This window comes from Phycodurus eques, chromosome 6 (assembly GCF_024500275.1).
Source record: "Phycodurus eques isolate BA_2022a chromosome 6, UOR_Pequ_1.1, whole genome shotgun sequence".
NCBI lineage: Eukaryota > Metazoa > Chordata > Actinopteri > Syngnathiformes > Syngnathidae > Phycodurus > Phycodurus eques.
The window spans coordinates 13,180,591-13,201,568 of NC_084530.1; the positions used below are offsets into that span (position 1 = coordinate 13,180,591).

The 20,978-nt window shown below is 41.3% G+C and overlaps 1 protein-coding gene across 3 annotated transcripts in view; it reads right to left on the minus strand.

Moving 5' to 3' along the window:
• cnnm2b (cyclin and CBS domain divalent metal cation transport mediator 2b) overlaps nt 1–20,454 on the minus strand; it is a 64,092-nt gene extending 43,638 nt beyond the window's left edge. For all 3 annotated transcript variants that reach the window (XM_061679749.1, XM_061679748.1, XM_061679747.1), the window contains exon 1: nt 18,831–20,454. In XM_061679749.1, coding sequence (XP_061535733.1) covers nt 18,831–20,316 — 1,486 coding nt within the window. In that variant the 5' untranslated portion in view covers nt 20,317–20,454. The remainder of the gene's footprint in view (nt 1–18,830) is intronic.
• Between the last annotated feature and the right edge of the window lie 524 nt (nt 20,455–20,978).

A 20,978-nucleotide genomic window follows, 5' to 3' on the forward strand; every position in this document is an offset into this window, starting at 1 on the left:
TCTGATGTTACTTTCCTCCTTTTTAATGTAACGCACCGAAGATACATTGATTCCGAAATGGCACCTTACAGCCGCGTAACTTCTACATTCCTTTATCATGTCTAGAAGTCTCCCTTTTTCTGCAATTGTTAGTACCTTCCTTTGTCTTTTGGGTGCGACCGCAGGTGCCCTTGTCGGTGCAGCACGTTTCGTCGACATTGTTGGTCATGTCTGGGAGAAAATTTCCAAACAGGAAGCACTTTAAAGTCACACTGCTAGCAATCGGACACTAATTTAAATTTAGCAAGGCGAACGCATTCTGCGCTGTACAGGAGACATGGCACGGAGAAGATGGATTCAAATTGGTCTACAGTACCGTTGCCAATCAGGACGCAGAATACAGTGCGGGTTTGTACGCTGTAAAAAACGGCATGAAAGATTACACTGTAACAAAATCCGCAATATAGCAAGGCCGCGAAAGGTGAACCGTGATATAGCGAGGGACTACTGTACATAAGACAAAAATTTATATAATGACATTCAAACTAACAACAATATAGAAAATACAGAATAAAACAAAAACACAAGGCACAAAACCATAAACAATCAGCATAACAAATGCACGACCCTAGGGAGGATAAGCGACCCTAGTGAGGATAAGTGGTATGGAAAATGAATGAATGAAAATGAAATTCAATTACTAGTAGATTAAATTAAATTGGGCTCATTACTTTTTGACTACTCGTACGATATCGTCCATGTTTGGCTTTCATTTGGAGAAAAAGGTCTGCACGCACGGGCGGCAGCTGCCGCTTCATTTTCCTCACAATCACGCCAACAAGTTTGTTTTGCCTTCCTGAATCAATAAATCAATTAGCCTGACTATGGAAATTTAGAGCTACAGTGGCTTCTCTTATTTTGAGATCATTATGGGAAAAGTAATTTATTTCTTTTTATTCTATTTCTTCGAGAAAGCTCTTGAAATAACTGCTTGTGACAAGAAACGGTGGGTATGTAAACATCAGATCCATAAAAACACAAGATTAACACATAAAAATGCACATTTGGCAAAATGCACTTGACACTTTGAAACTCATAATTAATAGCTTAATAAAAACAACTAGCTGGAGGGAAATCCTTAAAGCTAGAATGAACTAACTACTGAATTAAAAAAAAAAAAACTTTATGTAATTAGCTTGGAGTGGAAATTGAGGGAACACATCAAATCACTTTTAATGCGTTAAGAATTTGAACTTGATGCTATTAAAACAAGTAGCTTTGAGAGAGCCGTAGGTCAGCCAGTAAGGACTTGGTTTAGAAACTGGTTGGCCAATTGTACTGGGCCAGTCAACTTCCTTAGCCGTGAAGCAGTTCCCTTTAAGAAGACCCTATTCCAGCTGATTTAGGGCGAAAAGTGGACTACAAACTGAACTAGACATGGAAACACCAAAGGCATGAAAAAGGTGACCAAAAAAAAATCAAAACATTTTAGGGGTTCTGGGGGGAATCTTCCCAAGCCCCCGCAGAGAATTATTTTGATTTTAACATAAATTAAGCAACCTGGAAGACTGTAAAGACTACAATAAGGCAAAAAAAATCAAAAATAAATCTCCACTCAGAAGAACTTATTTACACTGCTGACGTACATGTTGATGTACAAATTCAAGATTAAAATAAAATTTGACTCATTTCTTTGCTTTTTTGTTTTGTCCTCCAACTTAAGCCAGGCTCATCTCTACCTGCACCTGATGCCTGCTGCAAGCTGTGCCACATGAATAGCATCCTCCTCTTTAAGCACTCATTCTGGAAAATAATTGACTAAGATCATTGTCTATTTGACTTAATTTTTCACTATTACCAACTTCAAAGGCGAATCCCAAATGCATCTTCCAGGAAAATATTAAGTACAATATTGTTCTGTTTTTATTGGCCATTTCTGAATTTGAAGTTAGTTCCTTCTGTGTTGTGACATAATCCTTAACAGCGCTCAGTCGCTTAATACATTTAACATTGACATTAGTAAACTAATTAGATAATTGTAGTTGCGTTTCCTAATTAATACAAGATGTACAAGCAGATCAGCTCTTGTCGCCGATGTTATGTGTGCTTCACGGTTCCGCTTGGGACCACAACCAGGGCCCCGACCTCCAGCACCTCAACACAAAAATACAATAGACCAGCGCAAATACGACACTGGCTGATCTGATGACCAAAAATGTTGTTTAAACGTAAGAGTAGCAATAGAGGATTTCCGCTCCAGAGGTGGGTAGAGTAGCCAAACATTGTCCTCAAGTAAGAGTACAGTTACTTGACAATAATCTGACACAAGTAAAAGTAAATAATAGTCCTCCAAAAAATTACTGAAGAGTAAAACGTACAGACTAAAATTATTACTCAAGTACTGAGTAAATAGTGAGTAACTTTAATTTTTTTTAACTACAGCATGAACATCCATTTAAAAAAAATAATTACAAAATAAAATGTGAATGTGCAAATTTTGATGTTGCTGTGTGTGTATGCACAGTCAAAACTACAAAAAAAAAACATCTTCAATTTACTGCACAGTGTTCTCTAAGTTATAAGTGAGCTGAAATATCCACGTTTGGGCAGACAGTGTCAGACAAATACTACAATACATGAAAGCTGTTGTTTTTGTTCATCTAAATGTAAACAAGAGTAGCGCGCCGTTGCCTTCATGGTAACGACAACCTTCCCAACATGGCCGCCACGTACGCACGACGATCAGCAGGGCAGGCTTATCTAGTGTGAATACCTATGTCAGGGAAGCCCAATGGAAGACGTTGTGTGAGGTCATGTGACTTTCTTGTGTCGTTTGATTGGTGAGCTAGACTTAAACGTCACTCGCGCTTAAATTGGAACTGTGAGGCTGACACTCTAACCAGTCGGCCACCGTGCCGCCTAGAAAGTACATAATACATTTTTAAAAAAATTGTGGTCCTTTAATGGCGGAACAGTGGGAGACTGGTAAGCACGTCTGCCTCACAGTCCTGAGCAGCTGGGTTCAAATCCGGCCTCGCCTGTGTGGAGTTTGCATGTTCTCCCCATGCCTGCGTGGGTTTTCTCCAGGCACTCCGGTTTCCTCCCACATCCTAAAAACATGCATGGTCGGTTGATTGAAGACTCTAAATTGTCCGTAGGTGTGAATGTGAGTGTGAATGGTTGTTTGTTTATATGTGCCCTGCGATTGGCTGGCGACCAGTTCAGGGTGTACCCCGCCTCTCGCCCAAAGATAGCTAGTATAGGCTCCAGCACGCCCGCACCCCTGGTGAGGATAAGCGGTACAGAAAATGGATGGATGGATGGTCCTTTAATGCTTGCAACAACAAATATATGAAGTACAGGCCGAACATTTTACTGTTTTACACTACTTTTTCCTTTAGTGCAGTTCCCAAAGACCAGGTTGCAGACAAGTACCGCGCCACAAGCCTTTTGGAGGCGAACTTCACGGAGAGACAGAAAAAAATAAAGTTTTTGTTGTTTTATTCTTGAGACGGGTTTTGAATAGTTTTGCGTTCTTTCAAACAATTTGTTCAATGAAAGAATCTTTTGAGTGAACATACCAAATGGAATCACTTCATGAACTGCCTCCATCGCCTCCCAGACCGCGTGCCTCGTCCACTGAGCGTAGAGTGGCCGCCGACGAGGCAGCGGGCTCCATGGCAGGACGGCTAAATCAGTAGACGGGCATCTCGGTGTCGATGCCCAGCGGGAGGCCGAAGAGGACTTAAACCACGACAATTGTGTCGCATTACGACACTTGTGTCATATTGCTTGTCGCAGTACAGCCATACTATGCTACAAGCGTGTGGAAATATTTGACCAAAAATTAGACATGCAAAATAGTATATCCTCAAAAACAATGAAAGCACAAGTGAAATAGAAACAATGAAACAGAAAAATGCAAATCTTTTTGGAGCCTGGCAACGATATCCCATCTTAGGTATGTAGGTATGTGTGTAAAATTTCAAATAATAATTGATTTACATGAGACCAGCATTATGCGATCGAGCTTTTAAAGACGATTCCAGCTATATTTTCCCTTGATAAATATTAAGAACGTTATGAATAAAGAACATGAAAATGCACCCATTTCTGGCCAATGTCTTTACACTAAAGCCTGGTACACACAAAAATAATTGAGTGTTTTTTTGTTCTTATACCCCACCCCACCCCACCCCCCCCACCCCAATTTTGCCCCTTCCAGACCAACGACGACAAACGCCTGACTATTTTATGTCTTGTAAGATTATCCAATAAGATTATCCTGTGCTCTGAGGTGTGTTAAGAGTGAATTTGTCCTGATAATAGGGTCCGGAATGTAACCAATCAAGAAGCAACCTGAATGAGGAACAAGGAAGAGTGTGTAAATATTCTACTTGATTTTTTCACCAGACGGCAAGAAGTATTTTCCAATGCAAATCTTTATTGACACCATCACCATTCTACAACACTACTGCTCCTGTTCCTTTCGGCAACACTTGGGACACATTGCCGCAAAATATCTGGTAGCCTGTAAAATCAAGCCTTCAAAATAAAAGTATAACAGTAAAATAACATGGTTCACATACCTGAAAGACAAAGTCTGGTGATGAGATTACTGGAGCACACCACACCACTTTTACGATGTGAAAAATGTGAGTACCAGGCCTAAAGCTATGTTCACATTGCAGTTCAATTCCGATTTTTTTGTGCAATGTGACTAAATCAGATAGGAATCTGATGCAAGTGCAGTATGGACACGTAGGTCACACTCATCTGACCTATACGTCATCAAAAGGCGACAAACGTTACAATTGTTAGGCGGACGAAGGAGCAGAAAACAGTCAGTGGAAAAAAGATGCTTTACAATTGATATACAGTAATAAAACGTTGGCTCCGGTTGCACAAAATCCTTGGAATTGCCACAAATCCGTCATGAGGACATCTACAAGAGGCGCCATATTGACTTCTCTAAACATGGCGGCTCGTGTTTGTGCACATGCGCCACATGACATCTTGTTTTCTGCCCAAGCGTGTCACTTCGCAAACCCATTACATCCACATTAGAAGTCTGCAGTGTGAACGTCACCTAAGACAATAGGGCTCAAGAGTTTAGGTGTGATCTTTTTGTTAAATCCTAGATTCCAACTCCCATACCGTCCTTAATTTTTATCCTATTTTCAAAAGGTTATCATTGGAAAGCTTGCTAAACACAAAAACAAATAGCATATAAAAATCATAATTATTACATTATTAATGACTAATTATTAATAATATTAATATTATACAAGGACATTTTGACATGGTCACGGGCTGAGGGTCGAACCCACACCCTTTGGGTTGAGAGAGCCATGCCGCCGTGTGTTTGTGTGGGCGAATCGACACATTTACATCGTGTTTGACAGAAACATCAAAAAGACCAAAGATTATCATGGATTTGAAAAACGTGCTTATTAACCTTTGATGTTTTTGAGGGGTGTTTGTCAACTATAGATTCTGGAAATCTTGTTTAAGATTGGTGACACGTGTACTAGGGATGGAAACGGTTCGGTTCGAGTGTTTCGGTTCAGTCTGCATGTGTTCTGTTCGGGTCGTAACATGCGCAACTCTTTTTTTTCTCATTTACCAATGAGGTGACAGTGTCACGCCACAGCACAGTAGCAAGTTAGCCAACATGGCGGCACGAAATCGTCATCTTCGTCATGCCCTCCATTGATGCAGCAGCCAATCATATTGCACTGGGGCGTGTCCCCAGAGATCTTGCACTTGAGAGAACAAATACTGTTTGTGGCAACCCTAGCTCACACACACTAACAGCACGACTCCCGCCCGCTCTTGATGTCACTCACTGGGCCACGCCCCTTAATGGCACATTTCCAACACACCAATACTACAGTACATACAGTAATTACAATGCATAAAACAATTTTATTTCTCTACAGTCACTTTGATTGTTTATTATGCTTCTATACAATACAGTGCTATTTTCATTTCTTAAGAAAGCCATAACAACATGTTTTTGTGGGGGCTGGAATGGATGGAGGGCATTTCAATTCTTTTTCATGGGGACAATGTATATTATACGTGAGTAATTGAGTTAGAAGCTTGGTCACGGAACAAATTAAACTCAGAAGTCAAGGTACCACTGTATTCTGCTGCTGAAATAAATCATTGTAACTGTCATTGAAGACTTCAAATACATGGACACTACTGGTGTCTTTTGGGCTTGTAAAGACCCCCGTTTAAGGCTTTTCTCCTGCTAGCAAGTGGAGAGACGGACAGTGTGCCCGGTGTTATCAATGAAGCCAGACTCTGAGCTCTCCAAAAAGTCCGGCTTGGAACTCATCCATGGCAGGGCATTAGGCCTGGAGGTTTGTGTCGTTTGTAATTTATAACACTGGGGGAAATAGGCAAGAGGACAATATGGAGAGAAGAGGGAGAGGGGGAATGTGGAAGGAGGGGGATGGGACTTGGTGAACTAGCAAGCGGGTGTGCTTCTCTGAGTGTGCTGCGCAGACTGCAGGAATTTTAGCCCTTCTTCAAGGCTTACCCTGAACAGGCCTTATTTTTCTACTCAGTTAACGTATGGCATTAACATTCATGTGTCCAAATACAGAGACTGCCAAGGAAAGAATAAAGTGTTAGTTTAAAAAACAAAAAAAGATTCTAAGCAAAGTACAGTGCAGCGTAAAAGTCACTATAGGCCACTACTCGCTGACCTTTTTCACAGCAGTCATTTTGACAAAGTAAATAGCAGGACAGAAAACAAGCAATAATGCATATACTGCATGTTATTGGATGTTTATTTTAGATCCATCCATCCATTTAAAACAGTGCTTGTCCCCATAGGGTTGAGAAAGAACAGATGACATTGGGCGAGATGTGGTGTACTGTACACGCTGGACTGGTCACAAGGAAGGCACATACAGACAAACAACAAGAGTCGTCAATTAACCTAAACCTTTTTCGGCATGTGGGAGAAAGCCTGAATAGCCAGGGAAAACCGACACAAGCACAGGGAGAATATGCAAGCTCCACACAGGAAAGTCAGGGCTGAGATTTTAACCCTGACCCTCTGAACTATGAGGCAGCCGTGCTAACCAATCGACCACTCGGTATTCCCATACTTTTAGTATGGAACTAGGTTCTCACCCTGCTTCACCCCAACATCTGTATTTTGGCCTGTCTAACTGCCAACCGGGAAAGGTCCTGAGGAGAACTACTTCCTAGTAAACATCTACTAGGCTTTACACGATCAGGATTTTTGGGGCCGATCACCGATCAGCAAGTTTAAAAAAACGATAACCGATCACAAGCTGGAGCAATGTGTCTATTTACATGACTTGTTAATTTATTGCATATACTTGTGTACTGTATACTGAATATCCTCCAGTATTCTCGAGCATTTTAGACAAAAGTTAAACATCAGTGACATCTAGGGTGCATTCAAGGATTGGCCACTGACATAAGTTTAGGTCAAATCAACAGAATTAATGGGTGCTAACTTACTGTAATTAAATTACTTTATTGCAAATAAATTACTTTAAGAAAGACTGTTAATGACATGCTTACTCTAACTTTCTCACTGTCCCGGTTATATGGACGGTGTTGTCCAGAGTTTGCGTCCGTTTGGCTTTCCCTGGCTTTTGTTGTGTTGAAGCATTTAGATGACGTTCCCCACGACGTACTTCAGTTGTGCACAGACAGCAAATAACTTGCGTGTTGTTTGTCTGAGACACCGCAAAATAGTCCCACACCGAAGATGTGTTTTTTCACCGACAAGATTGAAAAAAACTTTATTGGCCTTCAGATAGTTACAGTACTATGCCACAAGACACCGGAACAAGGCTAAAAATAAACTACCTTTTGGATTCATACACAACGGCGACGCGGAGTAAATGTCTTGTGCGGAGCCGATCGATGACATAATTGATCGGATCGGCAAATTATGACATGAAAGCCGATCGGCCAATCAGCATAAAATACAGATTTTTTTTTTTTATCGGCTGATATTATTTGAAAAAATAAATAAAAATTATTTATTTATTATTTATCGGCTGATACCGATCAGGCCGATCAGATCGGTGTAAAGTCTAATGTCTACCTATGGTGCATTTAACAGACTCTCTAGCTGTTTAAACTATCATTGTATAGCATATCATGTTATTAATATTGCCCGCTCAGCATCCAATTTAGCCTGGTCATCCTGAAAGAGGATCCCTCTATCTGTGATTCCTTTCAAGGTTTCTTCCTTTTTGCCCCCAAATGGGTTTTCTCTGAGTTTTCCATGCCCGGATGGGGGGTTTACACCAGAGGATGTTATTTTCTTTTGTGAACTGTTGGCTTGTGAAAGCCCTTTATGACTTTTTTTGTGATTAAAGGCAATATAAATACATCTGACTTGAGGGTTCAGATATAGGTAAATACACAAATTCAAAAGATATTATTCTGTATCTTATATACATAACTACAGTCTATTTGAACACGCTCTTCCTCGAAATAAAAAAAAAATATATGGTTTACCTGATCATCAAGTACTTCGTCAAGGGAATAACCGCCTCCATATGGTGTGTAATAGTATATATGAATTTCAGCATTACATAACATTTTACTGGATGGAAATTGCAGAAAAACAGTTTTGCCCAAGTAAAAAAAAATCTATCCAAACTCCCTACTGCCCAAGTGGTTTTGTGAACATGGGATGAGTTGCTGGAAATGGGGTGATACATGTTAAGAGCAGATATAATGCCAGATCAAACTGGCTTTGGGAATGCTTTGGGCCTTTAGTCACACTCCTCCTGTTGTACTAATCGGGTCTTAAAAAGCCCATTCCATTTTGAACCAGAATCTGAAGAATGTAGGCTAATTCAAAAGCCAGCCTTTTAACACAACAAACTTGGTCAAGGAACCCCAAAAGGTCAAACCAGCCATTGAAATTACCCAATGTCAAACGTAATTTTTTGTTGTTGTTGAAAGAAAAACGGAAATATCAGCTGCCTACCATTGTCTTTTTTCCCACCAATGTTTTAGTTTGTGTTTATTTCTTGAGTTGTGTTGCCTTTTGCAACAATGTCAAAGTCTGCAACTTAATGGGAGAAAAAGAAAAATTCCAAGACAGACAAGCTTTTGGACTGGTGACAGCAAGTAAACACATATATCTATATATATAGGTATGTAGACACCTGGGTGGTATTCCAACAAGAAGGTTCAAAATGCTTTTAATCTGATCCTGATTTCTGACTTGACTTCCCCTGAACTCAAAAACTGAGATCATTCAGGTCCAGAACCGCTGATCTGAATTAGCTCAATCAAGTCTAAGTACCACCATGTAGTATCACCTTGAGCTAAGCTCGTGCACGGCCACAACCAAAAAACATGATCAACGGAGCCCCTGGAAACTGATAAAAACATGAGGGCTGTCCCGATCCGATCGGTCCGATGTCAGCGAAAAAAGAGTATAGTGTCTGATACTCAAAAATAAAAATCTCAGATTTGATCACTCTTATACAAGCAGTCCATTGCATGCTCCGCTCCACCACTTCTGTCCAGCAGCGCCCGGACGGCATGCAGACGCCATGTGATCAAAACAGCAGGTTGCTTAGGTGCTAACATCGTAGCAAGGAGTAAAGGATTCTTTATGCTCGCGCGGGCAGCGACCGCGCTGACGTCACTGCGGCTGTCCCTTGCGTAGTTTGTCTTTATACTCGAGCGCAACCCATGCATGCAGTTTTGAAAATGTACTGCAGTTCACCTCCAAGTCAGGGGTGTCGCTACGGCTGGTATTGGCTAGGACACCACAGGGTGGAGTTTCCTCTGCATTTGTTGGACCATTTCCGGTAGCGCTTTTTACTTTCCTTTCAGTAACAAGGAAGAAAGCATCGACCAATGAGAGCACGAGTGGATTTATCCCGTGAGCTGATTGGCTGCGCATCATCGCAGCCTCACCCAGCATCTTCCCTTGTTGTGTCTCGCCAGTCTCGTCCACGCTGTTGAAAAATTATTTGTACAGTGATCATTCGTTTATCACGGGGGTTAGGTTCCGGACCACCCCAGCAATAAGTGAATTCCGCGATATAGCATCCATCCATTTTCAACACCGCTTATCCTGGTTAGGGTCGCGGGACACTGGAGCCTATCCCAGCTGACTTCGGGCGAAAGGCGGACTACACCCTGAACTGGTCGCCAGTCAGTCGCAGGGCACATATATATATATTCACACTCACATTCACACCGTCACTGAGTGGGAACTGAACCCACGCTGCCTGCACCAAAGTCAGGCGAGTACACCCTCAGTGACGATATAGCATCCATATATATATACATTTTTTTTCTTTTACAGATTTTTAAGTTGTATGACTCTCCAGTCCCACAATTATTGTATTGTATTTGTATTGTATTTAAAATGAAGGTACCCACCATTAAAGTTGACGTCGATTGTACTGCGGCAAGAGCATTGCGGCTGTCATCCAGATATTATTTTCGTCCTTCTTTATGAAGCGGACCGAAGATTCATTTATGCCATAATGGCTACAAACAGGCATAAACCTTGTGCCGATCTGCCTTTTATTCAACTGGTCAAGAAGTTCCATCTTTACTGCGAGATAGGTGCTACTGCTAGCATCTTGCTCCGCTAACTCGCATCGCTAACTGCCAACCAGCAGGTACCTTTTTTGGGCAGCAGTGTAGGGCTTGACATAAAGTATTGTAACGTCTTCCAATGAGAGAGACGTCAGTCAATTTATCTCACATTTTTCGATAACGTAACGAAACACAGTTACCGCGAGACGTACACCGTCAACAAACACTCAGCTTGCCCACAGGCACGGAGAAGTGATGTGTTCAGAGACACTCTGAATTATCAGCGCTCAGCACGACTGAGCTTTTGTACTGTACTGTACAGGTGTTTTATTTCGTGTAATGTGTTTCAATAAATTGTCAATTGTTTTTTCCATTATTTAGCTAAAAAAAAAATGCTTAGTTTACCACGGCAATTAAAAAAAATATGTAATTATCAGCAATATGAATATGATTTTTAAAAATCCACGATGCACTGAATCCGCAATAGGTGAACCGCGATATAGCGAGGGAATACTGTATTAACAATATTTATTTGTTACTGCAAGTGTGTATCTCCCTGTATGCACCACACTGCCCCGCAGAGGTCAGGACGAGCGCAGCACAGTTTATGTAACGCATTGGATAAGTTTCCATCCATGAGTCGCTTCTCCTCACTCGGGTCACGGGCGTCCTGGAGCCTATCCCAGCTATCATCGGGCAGGAGGCAGGGTACACCCTGAACTGGTTGCCAGCCAATCGCAGGGGACATACAAACAAACAACCATTCGCACTCACATTCACACCTACGGGCAATTGAGAGTCTTCAATCAACCTAGCATGCATGTTTTTGGGATGTGGGAGGAAACCGGAGTGCCCGGACAAAACCCACGCAGGCACGGGGAGAACATGCAAACTCCACGCAGGCGGGGCCGTGGATTGAACCCCAGTCCTCAGAACTGTGAGGCTGACGCTCTAACCAGTCGGCCACCGTGCCACCCATTGGTTAACTGGACATCCTTAATTCATACTTATTGACATTTGCTCATAAAGTAAATAGTAATTTAATATTCAACACATTTTTATTTAAAGCAATTTTATGTACATATTTTTGTCATTGATTTGTAGACCAAAATGTAACAGGATATATGAATATAGAGTACATTATATGTAAAAAACAAAACATTTGATTTGTACTCAGCCAACAGAAAGACATTTTGTGCAGGAACTGTTGGGATATGCATGACGTGTCCCATCCACGTCACATTTGGAACCCAAAATGAAATCCAATTAGACTGCAAGGGGTGAGCAAACCTTTTGTGCTCAAGGGCTACATTGGCTTTTTAAAATGGACAGATGGGCCAGGTCATTTGTAGATGAGGTCAAAAAATGATTTACTGTAATAATAAAATAATATTTTTATTTGAAAATATAGTTTTGTTTTATTTTACAATAAATAAATTAACCAATTGTTTAATTTGATAAATTAATAAAAACAATATTAAAAATTAATAAACGGACCATTTTTAACCAAAATGATTAATCAACATCAATGTCCATCCATCTATTTCCTGTACCGCTTTATCCTCACAAGGGTCGTGGGCATGCTGGAGCCTATCCCAGCTATCTTCGGGCAAGAGGCAGGGTACACCCTGAACTGGTCGCCAGCCAATTGCAGGGCACATATAAACAAACAACCATTCGCGCATGCATTCACACCTACGGGCAATTTTGAGTCTTCAATCAACCTACCATGCATGTTTTTGGGATGTGGGAGGAAACCGGAGTACCCGGAGAAAACCCACGCAACCACGGGGAGAACATGCAAACTCCACACAGCCGGGGCCGGGATTTGAACCCCGGAACTCAGAACTGTGAGGCAAATGTGCTAACCAGTCTTACACCGTTCCACAGATTTTAAATTGTATTATTTCTAATTATTTTAATGATAATAATTGATGCAATTATTGAAATGTTATTACTTACTACTAATTATATTAGTAAGGTTAATTTAGTTTTTGCCAATAAATCAGTTAACCAAATATTTCATTAGACAAATAAATATGAAAAGTAAATAATGATGAATAAAAATGTAAAATGGTTTATTGAACAAATATAATCACTCATTTTAAAAAGTAATTATTTAGAATTGAACTAAAATAACCAATTATTTATTAAAAATTTAAAAAATTAAATGTATATGTATTTAATTGTAATTTATAATTGTATTTAATTGTAATTTATACATATAAATTTTTTTATATGTAATTTATATGTATTTAATTGTATCAATCAATTGATGAATTATAAGCGAAATTAATACAAAATAGATCAAATTAAAAAAATACATTTAACTCAATTTTTAGGAAAATTGTCTTAATTAATGGGAAAATATTTGTTACTCTTGATAAATGCTCATTGAGTCAGATGAAACAACAGAGGTGGCCCCTGTACTTTGCCCACACCTGAATTAGACTGGTCCGAGTCAGAGCCGCAGCATGTCTATCATGATTTAATAAAACATCAAATATATTTATATAAATGATTTCTACTTCAATCACTTTCAATCCTATGGAACTATTTTTCTTACACTATTACAGTTAACGGCTGTTTAAATGTGATGGTGACTTTTGTCATCAGCGGACAAACTATTGCACAAAATTGGCACAGACGTCAGTGCAAATCCACCGTGTTGACTGAGTATGAAAAGCAATAATTTTCAATCAGAAATTAGTCTGGGAATACCATCATATAATAATTTATTTAGTTGTGCCTCAATATCAATGGGATCGAGAAGAAACAGACAAGGCGTGTTCGCTTCAGGTGGGAGGAGACACGTAGAACGTCAGGACTGAGCATAGGTAGTTAGGTTCACAGAGTCTGTTACCATGACGAATGAGTCCCTATTTTATGGTCATAAATCAGTGTAAAACATGTTTCTTTGGGGATACGAGCCATGCTGTGTAATCTTAATCTCTCTCTCTCTCTCTCTCTCTCTCTCTCTCTCTCTCTCTCTCTCTCTCTCTCTCTCTCTCTCTCGCGTGCATGCACACGCACACGCGCGCACACACACACACACACGCACACAATATAAATACTATAAATCTGGTCAACAAATAGCTTCTTCATTCAGTCATTTAGGTGAATAAAGCAAATAATGCATGTGTTCGTGTTTTTTGGAGACTTAAATATTGAAATGGTGGCAGGTGTGTGTGGACTCCCATATATTATTAATTTTTAATTTATGTGACCTTCATGCTCTGATTCTTTTTTAAAAATAAGAAGTTACTCACCAGTTAGTTTTGAGTAGTTTTTTTCACTGAGTCATTTCTTACTCAATAAATATTTGGAGGACGACATTTTACTTCTACTTGCATCAGATTATTCTAAAGTAACAGTACTCTGACATGAGAATAATATTTGGCGACTCCAACCACCTCTGGTCTGATCTAGGCATTATCCTTTGCGACCGTTGGCAACAGATTCTAATTCTCAAAATTAGAATTGTAAAATTCTAATTTTCAGAAAAATGCAGCTCTAAAATTACACTTCAACTTCAGAATTTGAAGTGCAATCATGCATGACGTTATGCAAGACTTCATGCAAGACGCCAACACATTGGGTGCGTTCCGAAATGCATTTCGAAGACGCTCTGCTACACTTCGGACCATTCGGAAACTCGGAGCATTGTTGGAATGTGCTGTTCGGTTATTCAGCGCGCCACACTCTGGGAGTGATGGAGTGTACTCCTGCCGCTCTGACTGGGGAGACAGAGCGACAGGCAGGACGGGCATGAAAGATGTTCGAGTAAACTGCGAGGGTTGTGGGATGATGGGGGATTTGAACAAACTCATTCACTCAGTCATTCGTAAAGTCAAAGAGAAAGGGAGCACGCTCTGCCTCGTGGAACACTCGCACTCTCAGAGTTAGGGCGTTAGATTGAATGCACTGAAAATGCATATCAATGAGCCACTGATTCATCATGAATCATGGCATCAAAAAAATAAAAAATAAAAGAAGCCAGGAAACAAACGTTTATTTTTGTTTGGGAGTGCTATATACTGTATAGCTTCTGCAGTGACTGCTGTGATTGTCACAGAGAAAAATTTAATATTAAGTGGTTAGATATTAAGGTAGGGAAAATAAAAACTTGAAGCATGCCTGTTAGAGGTGGAGGCAATGACACGTAAATTCATTATTACATGGAACATAAGGAGCTCTTTTACTGTAACAGAGCTGTTTTACGGTTTTCATTTCAACAGTGACTGACTTGAAGGACAATTAAGAATGTTATAATATTACTGAAACATGCCTATACCATTAATAAAGGTTTTATGATGTCATACTGTTTGACACTAAAGTTTCACTTATCTTTTCTCTTATGTTCTAGCCAACCAGTATCTTGGAACAGATTTTGGCCAACCTCAGGGGTTCTACTTGATTGGCAGAAGAAGTTGTCTGTTCTTTGAAGTGGTATCCCTCATGAGGAAAGATTAAGTGGTTTTACCAATAATGATGTCATTCAATTCCAACACTTGTTGCAGCATAAGCACCACAGGGTGCAAACACTCTGACTCACTTTCCAGTAAGATGCTTTCCATACAAACACCAAGAAGGAAGAACACAATTTGAAAATCAAATCACAGTCCTGTTTGTATTCCAACATGATCAACAGGTGGAAATAAGCAGCAAAGAGTCTGTGAAGCCTGTTGGATCTGAACTAAGCATAGATTGGCCTATATTGCAGCAATCAGGGATCTGGATCAAGATGTGCTGGGCCACATGTAGGCTTTTTCACTGCAGGCCTTACTTCCAAACATTGCACTGATTGCAGCATGTTTCTGAGTCTATGAATCACTGCCTGAACATCAATCATTGAATACAACATTCAGTGGTCAGGTCTTATTCCGATCAGTGAGTAGCAGCCCATCAACTCATGAAGTTGATGCCAATCCCGTGATAAGTGACGATGTCATGATGATTGGGTGTCCCGACCATACCATGTCCAGAAGGGGGGGGGGGGGGGGGGGGGGGGGGAATAAAAAAAACTGTTTACATAACGTCATGAGTGATTGGACCCAGAGGTTAGCAACTACATCATTTTTTTTTTTTTTTTATTGTAAATCCTTGTTGATTCATATCTTCCATTTGGAGAAAATTCATGCATTTTTCAAGATTTAAAAAACAAAATGTGTCCAATGAAAGGCTGGGAGATGATGAGGAGAAAGTGTCTCCCACCTTAGAGGGATAAGTCTCCTTCCCACATTCAAGTTTGGCAGCAGTCGTGCCTTGCCCAGGGGCAGAGGATCCTAGTGCGGTGGAGCCAAAAAGCTGTGCATAACCTGATCTAAGCTCTTCAAACATCCCTCATCACGTAAAGGTTGGTTGGTCCCAGTGCATGCCAGTGAGTGAATAACATCTACTGTACTCCCAGGAATATCATAAATGCTGGAAGTCATGGAGGGAGAAGCGGGGGTGGGGGCTGATAAATTCCTGCTTCTTACTCTGCTACTTGATTTGGTCCCAAAGTGACCCTCTCATTAAATAGCAAACCTGTAGCTGAGTGACTAACCCCTGGATGCCAGTAATTGTGGCAGTCCCTGCGAGAAAGCGCAATTAGTGAAAGGGTCAGAAATTTCCAGAAGGGTGTCGGTCTCAATTAATTAACTCAAAATGAAACCCCTGAGCCAAGCTTTGACACACAGTTGGGGACTGCACTAGGAACTGTTTAATTCTAAACTGCCCTTTTACATTATTTCATTTCCTTTTACACTTGCACGAGATTGTTATATCTGGTGGATCAATAAAACATAAAAGATTAAAAGCTACAGCAGTTTGACAGCGAGAATGTGGTTATACCACGGACGTTTCCGGTTGTTCACATATTAAAAAAAAAAAAACTCCAGCCCGTTTTTTAGTCACAACATCACATCATAATCATGAATACATTATACTACTCCACAATCTTATACTATTATTTGATATCAGTTCAGCAATTGTAGGAAAGGCTTATTAAGTTCCATGTTTATAAAACGGGATATTTACATTTTCTTCATGCTTGTACAACTGTATGCATTTCGTTTTTACAGCCTATACAATGACTACTATGAGTTGTAGCCAGGCAGCTGGTATATTATGGTCCTACTTTAATAACAGCACTTGTTTATTGCTACCACAAATCTTTAACTACAATTATCGGTCAGTTTTTTTAATCGATATTGCCAACCCGGAAAGAATCCATATCAGTTGTGGAAAAAGTTGAGTACCTCCATCCCTAATTCCATAATGAATGTGTTATACTGTGAAACTGTAACTACTTAGAGATTTGTGAAAACGTCTAATACGGTCATAATTTATTATTTTACAAAATATTACACACATTAAGGCTTCCCCAACTAATCCTGACCTGTCCAGAGACACCAGTGACTTGGAAAGCTCAGACCCAACACAATTTTTTCTACAACGCTTATATTCGTGGCTGTAACATTGCAGGTTTTTCACTTTTGTGACAGACTTCAGACAACTGTGACAGTCCAAAAATAAATTAACAATGACTTACATTACAAGGCACTTTGAACGGAGAGTGTGGTGTGAACAGAGCCAGATTGACGGGAAACTTTGACCCTGTAGCCCTCCCTGCAACAGTTGCTTATGACCTCCGCAAGAGGCCGGAGGCAAATTCCCTCTGGTGCTGCTTCAGTCGTAACAACGTTCTGCTCCAGCTGCTACACAGAGTATCAAAACCAGACCTACAGTATATAATATCATATTCCGAACTATAAAGGTGTTGAGTGAAATACCCACACAAGCAGAAATAATATCAACTAACAAATACAACAAGCCCTATGCGAAATTCTGTCCCAGTCGCTTAAAAAGTGTGACAATACCTGCTCCGACTGTACATCAATAACATTATACTTTAAGGATAAAAGGACAGAACATGGGGATGCACTACTGACACAATTATAAATATGCCATATTTGTAATTCTGTGAAAATCACCTCAAAAAACGTATGTATGTTTCATGCTTCCATCAGCAAATAAACAGTAATGATAAAAACAACCCCCTGCTAGTATATTATGTAATGCTAAATTGGCAAGGAGAGCTACACCTAAATTCTGGTAATGGAGCTCAATGATTGCTCTGTTTTCCACTCCAATTAATCCTCTTAAAGGCATCTGAATATTCTAACAAATACAAAATGCATATGCATCTTCAGTGTTTTTAGGGCTACTATAAGGATGCGTTGCATCAAACTGATATGAATATGTCTCTATGAGCTAAATGAGCTAACCAAAACAGAAATTTTACAATAAAAAGTAACATATTGTCAATTAAAAACAGCATCGTGGTGATTGTAAATGTTTGTGCAAGTGACCATATTGCTGTGATCAAATATAAATTCAAAGCTGGAAAATATACACTTACACTTACAATTACACTCTGCCAGTAATAACCTGGATGCAAATAGTGTGGATTGTGGTTGGGGGTTGAAGTGATGAACAAAAATTCAGGTAAACTGTGAGTGAGGTAAACATCATGCGAATACAACACGCGAGGGGAGGGGGGGTGGGGGGTTTGAGGGTGTTAAGAGGCTGTTATTCATTATCCACATGACTGCATTCCAGGGCTGGACAAAAGAAGTTATCACCACCATCATTCAGAGGCGAGTAAGAGCGAGGGATTTAAGCAGGTTCTCAAACAAGATGCCCCCACCTGATAACCTTAAGTCTTGCAGTCACACCATTCCCACATGTCCTAATGCATTCACAAATCGGAGGGGGAGAGAGCGAGAGGGAAGAAAGGGAGGGCGAGAGGGGCATAGATAAAAGGTTTGAATGAGAATGAGATGAAAGGATGGAGGGCAGCAGCTGAAACAAGGAGAAACTTTGTGAACATTAACACTGAAGAGAAGTGATGGAGAAAGATAAGGAGACGTCCCCTGCACAGGAAGTGAGCGCTAAATCTGTGGCAAGTGCACCTCATTAATGATGGAGCTGCGTCAATGCTTTGTAAGGCTGGAAAGAGTGCGTCCCTTGATCTCAGGAATTCTCTGCGCTCTCTTATTTGCATCCCCGTACTTTTAGATTTACACACACTTGACCTTACACGATCACTCGCATCCTCATTCAAGACGAAGAGAGGAGAAAGGCCAATGTGTGAAGGTCAAGAGGGATTATGTTGGAAATGTCGTGTGCTTGTCTTTTGACATACGTGCAGTGGCAGGGCTGATGTGAGGGGAACAAAACAACAAGAACTTTACATAATAGATGAGGACAGTGTCAAAGAAACTCACCTTTTTTAAACTCTTCCAGCATAGCATCCAGCTTGGTGTCATTGAAGACAAAGTGCAACGGGTGGCTATAAAACTTTGTGATGGTTTTGAGTGGTGTGCAATCATCCGGGTCAACAAAGGCCAGGTCCTTGACGAAGAGAAGGTCCACTATGTTGGACCTCTCGCCCTCAAAGACCGGAATGCGCGTGTATCCACTCTTCATGATTTCTGACATGGTGTTGAAGTCAAGGGTGGCATCCCCGGGTATCATGAAGCAATCTCGAAGAGGCGTCATCACAACTTCCACGGTCTTAGTCCTCAACTCCAGCGCACCCTGGATGATGTTGAGCTCCTCCTTGACCAGGTCATTGTAAGGATCGGTGACACGCAGCATCTCCAGAAGCTTCTCCCGGTTGTACACTGTTCCGATCTCCTGCCCCAGCAGGTGGTCGAGCAGTTTGCTCACCGGGTATGACGCAGGGAAGGTGAGCAACATGAAGAACTTAGTCAGGAAAATGGTGTTGGCACCCACAGCCAGGCCATGTCTGGAGCATATGGCCTGCGGCACGATTTCCCCAAAGATCACTATTCCGATGGTAGACATGACCACGGCAATCAACCCTGAACCGGCGATATCATCCAGCAGAATGGTCAGCGTTGTGTTCACCAACACATTACCGAGCAGAAGCGAGCAAAGTAAATAATTCCCTTGGCTTCTGACTGGTTCGATCTTTTTGGCGTAGTTTTTCTCCCTTTCTGTGCCACAATTCTGCACTATCTGGAGCTCCATGGGGTCCAGAGCCATGAGCCCCAGGTTCAAGCCGCTGAACATACCAGACAGACACAGCAGCATTGAGATGAAGATGACCTGGAGCCAGAAAGGCAGCAAGAACTTTTTCTCCTCCACTACGATCACCCTGGTGTCTTCGCCATCGTGGTAGATCCAGGTGATCTCCGTCCATGGGTCGTGCATTCCAGCCACGGCAGGTGCGGAGGTGGCGATGCAAAGGTAATAGGCTTTGCTCCTCTCCGTCTTTCGCAGAGGTTTCACCTCTATCTCAACTATTCCAGACGTCTTTCGGTTCACAACAATGTTTGGTAATATAATGATATCTGAAGTCCTAATGCCACAAGGATGCAAGCCGGACAAGTCCTCTTGGCTGTGGTTATCGCCCGAGGAGCTGTCAAGGCTCGCCCCCGCCCGGCTCCTTTCGTGCTCCGTGAAGGCAATTTTGGACCAGGTCTCGTTGTTGATGTTCTGCCCGTACACTCTTAATTTGATCCGAGAGCGCTCACTCACCCGCAAGTAGCCTTTATCCATGAAGGAAATGTCGTCCGTGTCCTCCAGACGGAGGCCACTGATGACGGTCTCCTCGGACCCTTCCTTGCCACTTGTCGGGGTGACAAAACAACCAGTGACAGTCAAGAAAATGAACGTCAACGCGCGGACCCGATTCACTGACGCCATTTTTGCAGCGGTGGGTGCTGGGGATAACGGCTCTGCCATAATGACAACCGTTGGCAAGCAACCTGCTGAATGAAAAGGACTTTTAAAAATCAGAACCAGTCGGAGTCCGCCTTCATCTCCGCCGAGGGTTGCCGTGACTCGCGCATCAGGACCTCTTCTTTCCCACTACGTGTTCGACAGTGGTGCCTCGCCAGCGCACGGTTACTGGCTAACTCGTGCCTGCGTTGATTTCTTCCTGACGGACGGCGTCGGGGGCTAATCGGAAGAAGGCTACCGGCCAGGGGCGGGGCCTCCGCTGCCACAGTGACGAATCAAATTCCAAAACAAGTGCACCTCATGTTAAGAAATGGACAAGAGCCACTCGTGACTTTTTGTACAGTATATTCATGTGTAGGAGATAGCACACAGTCTACATGATTACAACGCGGGCTACCTTTTAAGGAATACTTCACGACTCATTCTGCAACATTTAGCAGCCAAAATAAGCTCTCACTCACTCTGGATAACGCAGTTTATTCATAAACATGTAGTTCTCACAATATATTTTTTAAAAGGCAATTTTGCCATGTCTAATTGCTTTCCTGTTTTGTTTTTCAAGATTTTTGGTATATCTTGAAATTGTCTAAATGTCCAGCCCTTATACTGCAGTATGCGATTTCACCAATCGTATACTGCTATAACGACTTAGAATGACTCACAAC